The sequence below is a fragment of the Arachis stenosperma genome, chromosome 6 (assembly GCF_014773155.1).
Source record: "Arachis stenosperma cultivar V10309 chromosome 6, arast.V10309.gnm1.PFL2, whole genome shotgun sequence".
Taxonomy (NCBI): domain Eukaryota; kingdom Viridiplantae; phylum Streptophyta; class Magnoliopsida; order Fabales; family Fabaceae; genus Arachis; species Arachis stenosperma.
This window is the reverse complement of record NC_080382.1, coordinates 145,758,453-145,775,219: the sequence shown is the minus strand read 5'-3', so window position 1 is coordinate 145,775,219 and position 16,767 is coordinate 145,758,453. Positions and strand designations below refer to the sequence as shown.

Sequence of the window (16,767 nt, the reverse complement as noted above, 5' to 3'; positions counted from 1 at the left end):
TATATGATATATTTTAGCATTATAATTTTGGGTGTTTTTTAAAACTGTGGGATGTACTATATTTAAAAAATTTAAAAAATTTAGAGTATGATTTGTGTACCAAAAAATCAGACGGTCCAATTTTTATACCTCTCACAAATCGAACGAACGGTCCAATATTAACTTCAATCATTTTTCTTTGTTAATTGCTCTCTTCCCAGGTGTATATTCATAAAATTTTAATCCCTTAATTTTTACCAATTACTACTTTATTTGTTAGTTAATTTTTACTCTTAACATTTAAGGGATTAAATTATTATTATTATTATTATTATTATTATTATTATTATTATTATTATTATTATAAAATAAATATTGATGAACAAAAATATCAACTGATTATTGATGAAAAAATTAATTTCCAAATGTTTCTATCTCTAGTACATTAATTAATTAATACAAAATTATTGACAAATGAGAGATTATATAAAAGAATCTGAAATAGTAATGAAGAAAGGAAAAATTACGACATTACATTATTAGAATACGACGTTTCAAGCGAAGCACTTGCTAACTAGAAAGTTGATTAATATTATTATTATTATTATTACTATTGATAATAGAATTAGAGTTTTCAATTATTGGTGGAAGACGACGTTGACGAATTAATCTTAAGCAGAGATGTGCCTTTACAGGTTTATGATCAGAACCATTAATTTCATCCATGGATTCATAAGAATGTAAAGTTGCTTCAATGTCACTTTCATCTTCTATTTTGAATAATATGCGATCGGTCCATGCTGGCACTCGAACCTGCTTTAATCACATTAATTATCTCATAATTAATTACGATGAATGTCAATAATAATAAGCTAAAACCACACACTAACACAAAGCTTTAATTAAGTAATTAAATACACACGTTGTTTGACTATAATGTAATAAATAAACCGGTTGTTCGTTCTTAATAACCAATAATAAGAATAAATGATAAATAAGTTCTTAATTTTTTATCTTACAAAAAAAAGTTTTTGATTAATTAATATAAAAATATTCATTATTTTTTAAAATGTGAAATTAACATTTAAATTTTTCAGAGAGATCTTATTTTTATATATTTTAGACGAAAGAAATTAAATATCTTTTATTTTAAAATAACATAACGCTTTTATATTTTTAATAAAGAATAAATTATTATTTGTACCCATAAAAAATACAGAAGCTGACAAATGTACCCATATAAGAATAAAACGATAATTGTAACCACAGAAAATGGCTTATGTGTGTCAAAAGTACCTAACAGACTAATTGTGTAACCAATGTCCGGTACTTTTGGCACACGAAAGCCATCTTCCGTGGTTACAATTGTCGTTTTATTTGTCGGCGTCTATATCTTTTATAAATACAAATGATAATTTATTCTTTCAATAAATTAAAAATTTATATATTTTTAAATTAAAAAATTAAAGGTTTATTTATATTTTTTTAATAAGAATAATAAACATATGATCATAAAAAAATCTAGCTAGCTAATTAACTCTATTAGTAGATGTCATAATAATGTTGTGATGGAATTTAATTATACTAGAATAAGATTAATAATGAGATGACCTTGTAACTTGTATCATAGTTGCTACTTCCTTTGTTGTATTTATAAGTAGGCTTAAATGTCAATGTTCCCTCACAAAAGCCATTGAATATTTGTCCACGCCCAGCCTCTTGTAAAAGCTGATCTTTTCCATGCAGCCTCTGAAATAAAAAATAATTAAAAGGGACTAATTATTTTATTTTATTTTATTTTAATTCATGGTAGCAATTTTGTTGTGTATTATATGGTGCATATCTATGTATGCATTATTTAGTTCTGCAAAAAAATGTATTAATTACAAGTTCTATATTTTTAAGGATATAGTCTATATTTTAAAAAAATTAAATGAGGATTATATATAATTCAATACCTGATGAAGGTCATTGTTGATAAGATTTCTGGCTGGATAAGTATCAATGCCTTGAAGCCTGTAGTTTAAATCTCCTAACCAAATAGTAATATGTGATGGTCTTGAATATGGATTCCAATTCTTAGAGAATAGAGAGTGTGATATGTGCCTGCATTCACAATTTCTTTCCTCTACCTTGCTTGCATGAGCTTATGCAAATTTAAATTAATTAACACATTAGTATGTAATAATCCAATATCTTTGAAGATATTTTTAAGAAAAGTTTATAATTAGAAATTAATATATGATGTATTGATGTTGTCTAAAATCACAACTTAAAAGCTTAATTATATCATTATTTAAGTTTTGTATACTCATTCTTTTTTATATTGTATCAAATTCATACATTATCTCTTTTTATAGTATAAATTTTACTATTTAATATTTTTTATATGATACCGTTTTTTTAAAGTTTAAGTAAATAAAAAAATACATGAATAATATTTTTAACATGCTCGCTTGAGCAAAAGTTTTTTTTGGATTTATTTATATATTTTTATATGTTTTTTTTTTTAATTTGTCTTATGTTAAATTCTTTTTGAGGTCAACAAAGATCGAATTCTAAAATTTTATATCAAAAAAGTTCTGATACTATATTCTAAATTACTTTTTTTTAAATTTAAATAAAACAAAATACATATCGATTTTAATTACGAATTACATATCTCTTAAATATATATTTACCGGAGAGATGGCAAGAGATGAAAACAATTCTAATGCCTTTGTAGTTAATTCGGATTGCAACAGCTCCTTTTTTTCTTCCAATTATTCCTCCAAATCCCCCAATTGACTGTTTGTCCATCTTCAATTCTGCATATAGTAAAAACTATTACATTTATTAGTAGTATGATTTTGAAAAAAAAAACACTAATAAAAAATGCTAAAAAAATATTTTTATTATCCTACTAATTAATTTCTTAAAAAAAAGTCACCCTTTAGTATATTTATTTTCTTTTCCTTATTATTGCATAAGGGTCAGAATATTGTACCTGTAATGGAAGATTTTTTTGCATTTGATGGCCCAAATAGGTAGAGCTGCAAAGATCCCATTATTACTTTACCTATCATGCTTCATTTAAAGAAAAAAAAAATATAATGATGGAAAAGAGAAGAACATTAATTATTAGTTAGTACACAAACAAAGAAAATCAAAGATGGTCCTAATTTTGATGATGACAGAATAATGCTGCCAATAACAATTGTTGTGCTTGTAAATTCATGTAATGAGGTGCAAGATATAATTAATTATACAAGATTTTATATACTTTTCTTTTTAAGTGAATTTCCAACAGTTGCATTTTGTGACATGACACTTATTAAGAGATAGATATAGATATAGATATAGATTCTTCTATACTATATATAAAACATAAATTAAAGCAATTAGTAGCAAGAGCCATGGCATAAGGTATGAACATATATAAGGTGCATCATCACTCATCAGAAGTTGACAACACATTACAATTGGATAAACTTTCACAACTTATTGCGCCACACTTCTAAGTTCTATTTCCCTCAATCTTAAAGCCGAACCAAAAGTTAAGGCTTTTGTACTTTAAACAAAAAAATCTACCAAATAATAATAATAGGTGGTCAATAATTTTTAGTTAAATACATAGTAAATAATTTCATATTAATTCTCAAAACTTCACAAAATAGAAAAAGAAAACATAATTTTCTTTTAGAAAGATTGTTACAACTAGGCCTACATAATTTTTTGGGGGGGGGGGGGGGGGGGGGGGGGGAATAGTACCTTATTGAGTTCTTGTTTTCAGTTGGTGAAACTTAATATCATAATTTCTTTGACTTTGTCATTAGGATAATTAATTGGTTTTATTGTTTTTCATTTTTATATTAATAACTCAATCTTGGCTAAGAAAATAATGTTGATGATGTAACATAATAAGTCTAAAAATAATCAGATAACTATTGAAATTAAGATGTCTTATATAAAAAAATTATATATAATTGACCATATTAAATAATTTGATTTATTTTGCCTAAATTGTTATATATAGTATGTGCCAATATTTTAATTATTATTTTAGGTATCTTAAATTATCATCTAAAAATAATAATTTATGTGTGTGACTAAAAAACTATAACTTAAATGATATAGTCTCTTATTTCTTATCTAGAGATCTCGAATTTGAGTCTCACTCCTAATTTTATAAAAAAAAAAATGACTTACGTGTGAGTTTCATGTAGAGCTTCTTTGAGGAGTGTTGCAACTTTTCTTTCTTTTGGAGCTTCTTGCAATCCAACTGCTAAAAGTTCAAATTCTCGGTTGCTACCAACCATATCTGCCAGCTCTTCAAACGAAACCTAATAATATTCACAATTTAATTAAATTAAAACATACATGAAAAAATCAACAAACGAAGTTCATAACATATATATTTGGTTTCTCGTTTGAAAATTTTCTAAAACCGATCATATAATAATACAATCCTTATTATATTCAAATTAAACTACTAGCAACAATATAATAAAAGTTTTTTTTTTTTTCAAACGAAAAACCTTACTTGTTTAAATTAGAATTGTGATCTGCACCTGGCCATTCATATTCCAAGTTGCTATGGAGATACATAGATCCGAATGAGTTGAAAAGTTGCAAACATTTTCAGCTTCCACCGTTCTTATTCCTATGTGAGTTGGAGAAGCTTGGTTATGAATGAAACTCATCATTGGCCTCCTCTTCCACCTTGAATAATTCTTCCTGAAAAATATTCAATAATAATTCAATAATGTCACAAAATATTAAGAAAATATATGTATGTGTGGTAATAATAATAAAAAATGTTGATCATAATTATTCCATAATTTCACTTACCCTTTGCAAAAGAGGTTCCCCATTGTGGTGTTAATTTCCCAAAAAGAAGAAGATTATTTTGAGTGAAAAGTCACTATTTTTATGAAGGATAATATAATAAAAAGAGAGATGAAATGAAGGGTTTTTAAATTCATTGACTTGGACCATACTTATATAGAGATCATGCACATGACAATTATTTATGTGATGCTTCTCTACCATTCTAGAGATCTTGAATATAATTGAATCAATTTAAAATTGAAACATTTGAATATGATATATTGTTTGTTTTTTTCTAACGAGTTAGGTTGAGTCTAGTTGACAATGAAGAGAAGTTAAAAACAAAGTTGAAAAGGACCATTGAGTTAAGATTATACCACACACCATGCAATTTACGTCAAGCAAACATACACTATCTTAAATCTAAATTATAAAAGTCTAATAAATGATACGTCTAAGATTATTGTCAATGGAAGGAGTAATTAGAGGCTGCTACAGCTATATATTTGGATCTATATAGCTCCAAATCTTTACTTTTTTCAGAGTCTATCTGAAAAGTTTCATTAATAATAATAACGAGTAATAAAAGAACTAAATTATTATAATAGCTTGTTTAATGCCAACATGAGTTTTTTTTTCCTTTAAAATTATTATTAGGTATATAAAATCCATTTGCAATTTGAGATTTATCTTTTTTTTTTGTAGATTTAATTGGTATTATGGTGTATATATTATGTATAAAATTTACATATGTGCACGTATTATTTGGTACAAAATTTACTTAAAAATCGTTTATAACTCATCATTCATGTGTTCTATATTAAAAATATAGAAATGATCGTAAGATCGATAGTTTTAGGGTCTTTATGTTTATCCTGCATAGCATAGTAGTATTTGAACTCTATTTTTACCTATTAATTCTTTTTAACTAACAATTCTTTCATGAAAGTTTGAATAAGAAAAATATAACTACCAAACGATTTAAATTATTTTCCCCATGTAATTAAGAGTCTTGTGAAATTTGTAAATATGTTATTACTAACTATATTTAAGGGTTAGTACATTTATAAAATGAAATACTACTACAAATGTATCGAAGAAAGATGACAAATCCCACTAAAGTGAGTAATAAAGCTTTGATTCATGACCATCTAGCATGCATAAATATTTAAACAAAAATTTGTATTTTTTTTCCTTGCATTAAAACAAATATTAACTCACTTTATTCTTTTTCACTAAAATTATTATCCCTTAACATTTCCTAATTGTATAACACATACTAAGGTTTATTAATTGGCGGCTAGATTAATCCAAATTGGGAAAGGTATAATTCAACCCAACACGTGGATATTAGTGTGCTATTGCTGAAGTAGTTTGGCTACCTATAAAACATTTCCACATGTTCATACGAATAGACTCAATAGAAAAATGCTAAAAGTATACGAAATCCTTTTGGCGCTGACCATATTAAAAACCGCTATTATTATCTCTATTATGCAAGCTATTGAGTTGAAAAGCTAATATTCTAAAAAAGTGTAAACTAAGAATAAAAAATACAAATTAAGATACTAAAAAAAAATTTACTCGCTAAACCTACTTCAAATAGATAGTTTGTTGGTAATTTTGCTAAATATTTTAAATAATTTTATTAGACTAATTCAATAGATATTGAAGTATTGAACTATTTTACATCTTTCATAATTAAAATAAACAAAATATTGTTAGAAAATAAAAATGATAATTTAATCTTCAGATATAACTATAATTGATTGTTACTAGGAAAAAAAAGAAAAATACTAATATTTCTTCTCAAAAATACTCTTCTAAAACAAAAAGTATCTTCATAATCAAAATTAAATTTGACTACCTGAAATTAAGTAGAAAGCATGACTCTAATAAATTGCAAGTGTAAATGGATGATCCAACTCTTCAACCATTAAGACCATCATCATCATCCCCATCTTCATTTTCATCTTCACCACAATTACAGTGATCTTCATCTTCATCTATTACCAAAATAGAAAATAAATAAAAACAAATGGATATATGATAACAGAATATCAGAAGGAAATTACCTTTACAGTAAAAACCACGCAACCAAGTTCGACCACACATGAAAGCTTCATCATCCTCTGAGTACCTTCTAAGAACTCGACCACCAATACTAAATTCAGACTTAGACGCCACATTCGTAATGGGAATACTCAGCAAGTCACATGCCATCTTTGATAATTCTGGAAAGCGTTTCTGAGTATACTTCCACCATTCCAATACATCCAAATCCTCATAATAATCAAAGTTCAAATTTGGTTCATCCAGATAGACATCAAGTTGACTCTTTCCAACTCTTAGTGCAAGTTCATGATGTTTCAACGCCTTCCATACATAACAGTCACCAAGTAAACAACATGAGTCAATTTATAAGAGAAAAAATAAGGTTAAATCATATATAAAATTGAACAAATTTACTTACACCAAACATTCTCTGCTTCATTTCGTTTAATCCAGCTGAACTTGATGGTGCAGGGTGGGAGCGAGTTGGAGTAGCACTCTGCACATTGGAAGTAGTAGAAGGAATGTTGTTGTTGCTTGTATATCCCTCAAAAAGCTTATACAACTTTCTTTTCACATGCTCTGTCTTCTCATGACTTGTAGAAGCATCAATTTTTGAAAAGAGAAACTCCAAAGAAGAAAGCTTAATCCGGGGATCAAGAACTGCTGCAAGTCCAAGCACAACACTATACTCCTCCCAATATGTCTTAAATTCTATTAGCATTTTTTCTCCCACACTCCTTATCACCTCATCTTCACTATTTAAACTTTCTTGCAGGGCCAGTTGAATTTGGTGAATTTGTAAAAAGTATAAGTTGGAAGTGGGATATGATGTGTCGGAAAACAATTTCGTAATGTCAAAGACGGGAAGTAAGAATTTATACATCCTTTCGGCTCTTTTCCATTCTTCAACAGAAGGACAGCACTTAAAATCATGATCTTTCGCTTGAAAGTTAACAAATGCACTCTGTTTTTTGAGAGCACATTCAAGCATCAAATAAGTTAAACTCGATCTAGCAGGATTATCTAGACGTAATTCAAGCTTGGTGCCTTTACCACCAAGCGTTGCAATGCAACAAAATGTGCACTCACAAATATATAATCCTCAAAAGTAACTGTTGACCATAAATAGGAAGTTAGACAAATCCTACTAGGAATACTTGCTAGTGTTTGTTTGAGCTTCTCCTTCTCTTTCGTATGAATCTTCGACACAGCGTCTCTAATAGCGTCACTAGAGATGGGTACTATCGTATGAATCTTCACAGCATCTCTAATAGTGTCACTAGAGATGGGCACTGTAATTGGATTCATAGTATCCAACAAATCTACAAAGTCCTCTTCATCGAACACATTTATTGGCATATCATGCAGAAGTACAGCGGCAACAGCCTTCTTAAGTAACACCAATAGGTATATCCCAGGATACTTTGATTGCCCTTGCATATCCTTAACCAGTTGACGAGCATCTTCAATCTCAATTTCATCACATTGTTCAATATGGTGGATTAATAATGATGTCCCATCTAAACAATCCTCAACTTTTAATTCCTTTCCACAAGCATTACACCTAGCCCTTTCTTTTCCATCCTCTCCATCAATTTTGGTAAAAAAATTCCAACAATCAGAGATTGTTGAGTTACACTTTTTACAGGTAGGTTCTTCAAATTCAGGTTCATGTGTGAAATCTTCCATTTCCAGACTTGGCTGACTAACAGATTGGTCAGACAGTTCCATTTTAATTGTCAAACAACAAAAATGGACTATTCAAGTTACTGCAGAAAACAACATAGCACAACACAACAATTATTTGAGTTCTGAAACATGTATCAGTATTTTTTTTTTTTTCATGAATGAGTTTGATCAAATTAAATTTAAAAAAAAAATACTGACAAGTAAGTAAGTCGCAACTTAAAATAAGCACAACTGAATCTTACAAAGTTAAAAGACAAAGGAGAGAGAAAAGAAAGGTGATATTGCATAACACAGGAAGCAGAGGACAAGGGTTCTTCCTGAATATTACTACACTACGAAAATCCGAAAATAATAAATATCCTAAACAATGTATAAAAGTTAACCATGATTAGAAAAAAAAAAGCATATGAGTGACACGTATTTCTTTCATCTATACGTACCACAAGAAGGTAAGATGCGATCGCCGTAGACGAAGAGCGGAAGAAGAAGCAGCTCGCCGCCGGGAGAGAGAGTAACCTTCGCCGGTGATGGAAGAGAAGAAACGGAGAAAAGAAGCAGAAGAGTGATCGAGTGAGAAATGGAAAGTTTCAGAAACCTAAAGTCATGATTGAGTGAGTAGTGACTGAGTGAGACTGAGAGTGGAATGTGGATAGTTTCTGATTTTCTGTGTATTCGCGCGCCAAATGTGTGTGAGAGAGAGAGAGAGAGAGAGAGAGAGAGAGAGAGAAAGAGAGAGACAGAGCTCTACCTGTATTGGGCTAAATGGGCCTACATTATTTTGTCCATGGCCCAACTTTTTAGATGTTAGAGTGACGGTACATTAACATATTCACAGGCTTATACCCAAAAAAAAAAATATACACAGACCTTACACTAGCTCGACCCATAGTTTGTGCTTTCTATTCATATCCTTTTTTTTTCTATTGATGATATCTCTAAAACTATTTTTAAGATATTTATTAACAAGACTTTAAAAGTTAATAAATTATATATATATTATAAAATCCACATCCATTGATAACAAAAAAAATGATAAGATATAATTAAAAAAAAAGTTACTATAATGAATATAAAGTATGAATTTTATACTTGATAGATAATGTTAAAATTAGTAAAAATGTTCGCAAATTATTAGATTTTATTAGTTATTAATTTTTTATTATTAAATTTATTTTTATTTTAATAGTATTTTCTTAGTTTATCAAACTAAAAATTGTGAATCTGAATTTTATTTAAAATTTATTAATCAATAAATTATTATATATATAAAATAAAATTTAATACTTCCGACATTAATTAAAATATAGGTGAGTTGACTATTAAAGTAAGTGTTTGATTAGATTAATTTTTTTGATGAAAAAAATATTATTTTAAAAAAATATTTTTATTAAATTTTAATTATATTTAAATATATCTTTTAAAAAAATTTATTAAAAAATAAATTATTTATTTTTTGTAAAATCTAATAATACCTTACTTTTAAAAAGAAAAAACAAAAGTTTTTAATTATTTTTTGTTTACCAAAAACATCATTTACCACATACCTATAAAACCTTTCCACTTGTTCACACATAGTGTGACAACTAAAAGTATACGAAATCCTTTTGGTGCTGACCACGTTAAAGACTGCTATTATGCAAACTATAAAGTTAAAAAATAATATTCTAAAATAGTGATTTAAACATGAATAATTAACATATAAATTAATTTGATATTCTTCAAAACATTGAAAAATAGATAAGTCGTCAACTAGTTTTACTTTTACCAAATGTTTTGAGTAATTTTGTCGAATAAACCCAATCTTTAATGAAGATCAAGTTATTTTACATCTTGTAAGAAATTAAGAATTTTCAAAGCTCAATTAAAAATGATAATTTAATATCCAAGATATATAACTGATAACTGTTTGTCAACTAAAAAAGAAAAAAAAACTAATAGCTCTTCTGAAAGATACTTCTGCTAAAATGAAAAGTAACTTCATAATCAAAATTAAAATAGACTACCTGAACCTAAAACCAAACAACCTCTTCACTTGTTCATACGGTACTCCTGAACAAAATTAGTTGAGTTTCTGAGAAATCATAACCAAAAACCAAAAACCAAAAATTAGGGACAAAATAACTAACTAGAAAGCATGATTGTAATAAATTGCAAGTGTAAACGGATGATCCAACTCTTCAACCATTTAGAGCATCATCATCATCATCTTCTTCTTCATCTTCATCTTCATCTTCATCTTCATCTTCATCACAATCACATAAATCTTCATCTGGGTAGTAGTAGAGGGAATGTTGTTGTTGCTTGTATATCCCTCAAAAAGCTTATACAACTTTCTTTTCACATGCTCTGTCTTCTCATGACTTGTAGAAGGATCAATTTTTGAAAAGAGAAACTCCAAAGAAGAAAGCTTAATCCGGGGATCAAAAACTGCTGAAAGTCCAAGCACAACACTATACTCCTCCCAACACTATACAACTTTCTTTTCCCCCTACTGCTTACGAAATTGTCAATAGGGGGACAATAATTCTCATGGATACTCCAAAAGAGATCGACACCAAAAAACTGATTTCACTATCATTTCCTTTCCATTTTCATATGGCATTTGGAGCATATGTATCTGCTAGAGGTTTGTTTTGTCCACCTTGAATTATATAAATCAAATCTTTATGAAAGAATACTTTAACGTACCTAACGCCCACTCTACTAATCTTGATATGTGCCATCAGATCAAACTTAATGAAACCAAAACAATTGGAGCTGAGAAAGCTGAATGCTATGTAGTTCAGACGTTAGCTACTTCAGTACTTTCCAATAAAACAACTCTTTCAGCAATTCAGCTCCTCATGCAACTAATCAACAATTTTAGGGACATATCCTTCCCTTTTGAGCTCCTTATATTATGCCATATATATCCGTAGCACTTACGTGCAGACCATCACCAGCATGAAACTCGTGCAATTGATTCTCAATTTCAATCCAGCTACAACCAGGATTTTTACTGACACCCTTTTGTCTCATCAACAATCTCATCCTTGCTGAATCTTCCAACATTTTCGAATTTGCATATATTTTTGATGAGATGATATAGTTCCCAGAATTTGAAGGATCCAACCCGTTCACCTATATCTACATTTTTCAGCCTTTGACACGCACCATGTAAAGCTCCTAATGTGACCTTATCTGGCTTTTCAGGCATTTTCTCAATGAGATCCCAAGCTTCATACAGATGACCAGCGCGCGCCAAAAGATCAACCATGCAAGAGTAGTGCTCAATTTTCGGCACTAATCCGAACAATGTGCTCATCATATCAAACAATCTATAGCCTTCATCAACCAGGCCTGCATGCACACAAGCAGAGAAATAGTGACAGCAGGGGCGGAGCTAGGCTAACTATTTAGGGGGGGCGATATTTAATAATTTACTACAAATATTTTATATTACTATTTCTATTGATAAAATTAAAAAAAAATAAATATATAATCTCAATCAAAATAAAACAATAGTATATAAAAATTACCACTTACAGTTTTGTATCATGAAAAAGTTATTCGACGTTTTTTTCTATTTTCAAAATCATCTATAATTGAATTTGTGTCGAAATAAGAGTCAAAGAAGTAAAAAATAAGAAGATTAAAGAGATAAAAAAGAAGAAGAATAGAAAAAGTTGTTACCTGAAATTTTGGAAAGTGAAGGAGGGAAAGAGAAGAGAGAGAAACTGGCGCTGGGAATTAGAATTTAGAAAATAAAAAAAGAGAATGACCCGATGAGAAGAAAATTGGTTATATACTGAAAAATTAAAAAAGGGGATGGAAAATGAGTTATTGGGCTATTTGTAGAAATTAAAATGGGCCAAGGGAATTGGGAAAATTATGAAATAAAAAGGGAGGGGAGGGCTGGGAAATAAAGAAAACGGGGAGTAGAGTTTTTTTTTTTTAAATAAAACTAAAATTTTGGGGGGGCCATTGCCCCCTCTTTGTATATGTACCTGCGCCCCTGAGTGACAGTGCTTCCTTTGCTTTGCCATGAGAAGCAAGCCCAGCGATCATTGCATTCCAAGAAACTTCATTTTTCGGTGGCATGTCATTGAAAACTCTCTGTGCACTGTCTAAATTCCCACTTTTAGCATACATGTCAACCAATGCAGTAGCCACAAAGATATCATGTTGAAATCCTCTTTGTGATGCATACTCTTCGTACTCTTTGTGATGCATACCTATCTTCCCAAACTATCTCTCTCTCTATATATATATATAACACAAATTTAGTGTGAATGAATTTATTAGCATGTTAATTGTGATTTATACATAAAGTGGAGTTGGGGCCCTTATAGAAGTTCTTGGCGGGCTAAAAAATTTTGATATGGTAGTAAAATGAGTGTTATACTTTAACGTGGTGATTTTTGGTATTTTTCAAAATTATGGGGTACACAAAATTTTAAAAATTTGGAGTACACAGATTGGACCTACCGTTTTGTGTTGAAAAAATTAAAAAAATTTGGAGTACACAAATCGGATGTACAAGATCAATAAGGAAAAGTTAAAATCTTCCCAAACTATATATCTCTCTCTCACTCTATATATATATATATATATATATATATATATACAGTTTCAGGAAATAGCAATCAAAGATTAATGTATTGAAGTTTTTAGTTTGCAATATGATTGATCACCTTGCTCCTCCTTTCCCTTCGTTCTCTTGGAGGAGGAGGAAGAGGAGAAGGTGGCGGTGGCGGGGTTGGAGTCCTTGTAGAAGTTTCTGGCGGGTTAAAAAATTTTGATATGGTAGTAAAATGAATGTTATACTTTAACGTGGTGATTTTTGGTATTTTTCAAAATTACGGGAGTACACAAATTGGACCCACCTTAAAAAAATTTAAAAAATTTGGAGTACACAAATCGGACCTACCGATTTGTGTTAAAAAATTTAGAGTACACAAATCGGATGTACTCCAAAAATTTTTTATTTTTTCAACACAAATCGGACGGTCCGAGTACAGAAATCGAACGATCTGATTTGTGTACCTAAAAATCGGAGGGTTCGATTTCTGTACCTCTTAAAAATCGGACAGTCCGATTTGTACTCCATACATTAAATCATCGCACATTTTAGAAAAATACCACAGTAGATCACAATTTAAAAAAATACCATTGTTAATCCAATATTAAAAATAAAAAAATAGTTCATCCAATATTAAAAATAAAAAATTAGTTCTTGGCGAAACCGCATCCTCATCAATATGATTCATCGTTGGAGATCTCGCAGTTTGTTTTGCAAGTTGTTGTATGAATGAAGAGCACCTGTCACTGGATGCTTATTCCATTGTAAGGCATTCCATTTGAGAGCCTTAACTGTGTATTTGAGTAATCTTCATGATCTAAGTCCCTTTCCAGAAAATTCAACACACCCGTCGGTGTAAACACCGAACTAAGCAGATCGTACGTGGCTTCTGAATTGGTGACTCTGGTCTAAAATGTCGGCGGTACTTGCATTCTCCTTCCCTGCATACCTTCCTATTTTTTCTACAATGTGCGCACTTCGGCATTTTGAGAAAGAATCGAAGCCGGTCAGAGAAACAAGAAAAACGGGAGAAAACAATGGACAGTGGCTCTAAGTCTAAGAATAAAACAAGAAAGAAGCAACCTCACAAAACCGGCTTGACTAAGAAGTTAGTTATTTATACTCGAAGAGTTAGTTAGCATTTTGCATTTTTGTTACTTTGCTCCTATAGAACCAAAAAAATAATAATTAATTTAAATTTTTGTTGATAAAATTCTAAATGTCGATTGTTCCGTCCATTAGCTATAATTCGGTAAAACTATAAATCGGAATATAATTAAAACTAAATATACACGTGATATTTTAGGAGTACGTGGAGAGTACGTACTTTGATTTCCTAACAGACTTATCCTATTAAATCAAACAACTACGTGCCAACTCAAATGGGCACAGGAATCTCTCCGCAAATCTCTCTGAAGAAGAGCACTAAAGAGCAGTTATCACCCACTCAATAACAGCTCCACAATATCAGACTCACTAAGTAATTCTATAAATACATCCACTCCCAATCTTAGGTACACAACACTATTCATTCTGAGTCATTTGATATTCATCTTATACTCTTACTAACTTGAGCGTTGGAGTCCCTTTTCAGGTACCCAAGAAGACGACGTTCCTCTCCCTCCACTCCAAGAAAAGCTAGTCTGTGTGTTGCCAGAACGCGCTATACCTCGGAGTCAACTCTCACGCAGGAACACCGATAATATCGTATTTTCATTTACTTAAAAAATATTTAATTCGGATATAGTTATAACTTAAATTAATTTGTAGATAATTGGTATATACTAATCAAGTAACTATGCATTACCCAAATGATAAACAAATTAAAAGTGTATAATTCAAAATAATTCTAATATTTCATGATCATTCTTATTATCTAAGTTATATATATATTATTTGTCATTGAATTACCAATTATACTATTAATCAATAAATTCATATCAACAAACAATATTTAATAAAATTTTCCGTTTAAATTTTATAAAATGTTTACTTAACAAATAAGATAAAAATAAAAATAAAAAATCTAATAAAGTTTTTAAAATAAAAATAAATATAATTTAGTTGAAAAGTACATTTACTTAGATAAAACACACTAATAAATTAGTTCAACCTCAAAATTACGTCAATATCTTATTTTAATTTTCGTTACAAGTATATTCTAAATGATTCTATGCATTTCGAATCAATTGGATCCGATTTAGCATGTATATGTTGTAATAGTAATAAATCTAATTGATTCGATTTATATATTAAAATAAAATATTGACGTAATTGAGGCTAAAATGATTTATTAGTGTGTTTTACTCTTGAATATACTCTTAAACACATGTAAATATTAATTTTGTTATTTATTTACAAAATACTTCATTCGTACATAGTTGTGACTTAAATAAATTAGAAGATAAATAGTACTTATAATGTATTACACAAATAATAAAAATATTAAAATAGTTTATAATTCAAAATAATTCTAAAATAAATATCATTGTAAAATAAATGAAACTATTTTTTATTTTATAATATGTAAAATTTATAATTATATAACATATAATATTAATAATATAAATATTTTGTTTTATAATAATAATATTTGAGTAAAATACTCTACATAGATTAAGACACCAATTTGTACTCAGTGACATAAAATTAAGATAAAATAATGTCTATTTTATTGTAATATAAATAATTAAGGAAGATATAATAAATATAAAATAAGAATATGTAAATAAAAAACTATAGTATTATTATTCACTATAATTACTATCACAATATAATTAATATATTAATATTGTAGTATAAGAAAGAGAGAATAGTATAAGAGAGAGAAGAGATTGTTGTTATTAATTTTGTGTGTAGTGTATAATCAACTGAGATTTAACCTCCTATTTATAGATGAACAGGGTCCACATTTTTAACCTTCATTAAATGGAAGTTCTCTTGGTAATATGAGTATTCTACCATGAAAATATTGAGCCATCCATGTTATTAATGGTCATCCACATCATTCATACTTATCACAACACTTCCCCTTGGATGACTATTTAGGATTATTGACTCATTAAAATCTTACTAAAGAAAACCAAATGGAAAAAACTTTAGTGAATGAAAAAGAGTACAATATCCTTTGTGATGGGGATTGTCTCATTAAAAACTTTGTCAAAAAAAACTCAATAGAAAAAACTTGACCAAGGAAAAAAGAGTACAGTCTCCCCATCTTGTCGACATCATTTAATGTTTCGAAATCGGCGCATCCCAATCTGATGTACCAATCTTTCAAAAGAAAATTTTGGGAGTGACTTTGTAAATAAATCTGTCAGATTGTCACTTGAGCGGATCTGTTGGACATCAATTGTCCATTGATTTTGAAGATCATGAGTGAAGAAGAATTTGGAAGAAATATGCTTTGTTCTATCACCTTTGATGTATCCACCCTTAAGTTGAATAATGCATGCTGTATTATCTTCAAATAGGACAGTTGGAGCTATCTTATGATCAATCAGTTCACATGTCAGGACAGTTGGAGCTATCTTATGATCAATCAGTTCACATGATGACAGAATATATTGGATCAAACTCCTTAGCCAAAAACACTCGCGACTAACTTCATGTATCACTAGTATTTCGGCATGATTAAAGGATGTTGTTTTGTGGACCTCCATGATATAGCTGTA

General features: G+C 29.2%; 2 protein-coding genes across 4 annotated transcripts; both read right to left on the bottom strand.

Annotated features, from left to right (window-relative positions):
* Window positions 1–427: 427 nt before the first annotated feature.
* On the bottom strand, window positions 428–5,002 carry LOC130933227 (type IV inositol polyphosphate 5-phosphatase 11). Of its 3 annotated transcripts, none has more exons than XM_057862776.1 (8): window positions 4,810–5,002; window positions 4,530–4,695; window positions 4,168–4,301; window positions 2,966–3,045; window positions 2,661–2,786; window positions 1,938–2,011; window positions 1,591–1,728; window positions 428–792 (listed from the first exon to the last, which is right to left on the bottom strand). In XM_057862776.1, the coding sequence occupies exons 1-8, from the start codon at window positions 4,830–4,832 to the stop codon at window positions 550–552; spliced, it is 984 nt and encodes a 327-aa protein (XP_057718759.1). In that variant the 5' UTR covers window positions 4,833–5,002; the 3' UTR covers window positions 428–549. The 3 variants fall into 3 exon arrangements, with proteins under 3 accessions (XP_057718759.1, XP_057718758.1, XP_057718760.1); XM_057862775.1 differs by having other exon boundaries at window positions 431–792; window positions 1,938–2,125; XM_057862777.1 differs by having other exon boundaries at window positions 431–792; window positions 1,938–2,125; window positions 4,502–4,695; window positions 4,810–4,828.
* Window positions 5,003–6,558: 1,556 nt separating this feature from the next.
* On the bottom strand, window positions 6,559–7,564 carry LOC130936844 (zinc finger BED domain-containing protein DAYSLEEPER-like). Its single transcript, XM_057867006.1, has 3 exons — window positions 7,262–7,564; window positions 6,864–7,164; window positions 6,559–6,794 (listed from the first exon to the last, which is right to left on the bottom strand). The coding sequence occupies exons 1-3, from the start codon at window positions 7,562–7,564 to the stop codon at window positions 6,718–6,720; spliced, it is 681 nt and encodes a 226-aa protein (XP_057722989.1). The 3' UTR covers window positions 6,559–6,717.
* Window positions 7,565–16,767: the final 9,203 nt, after the last annotated feature.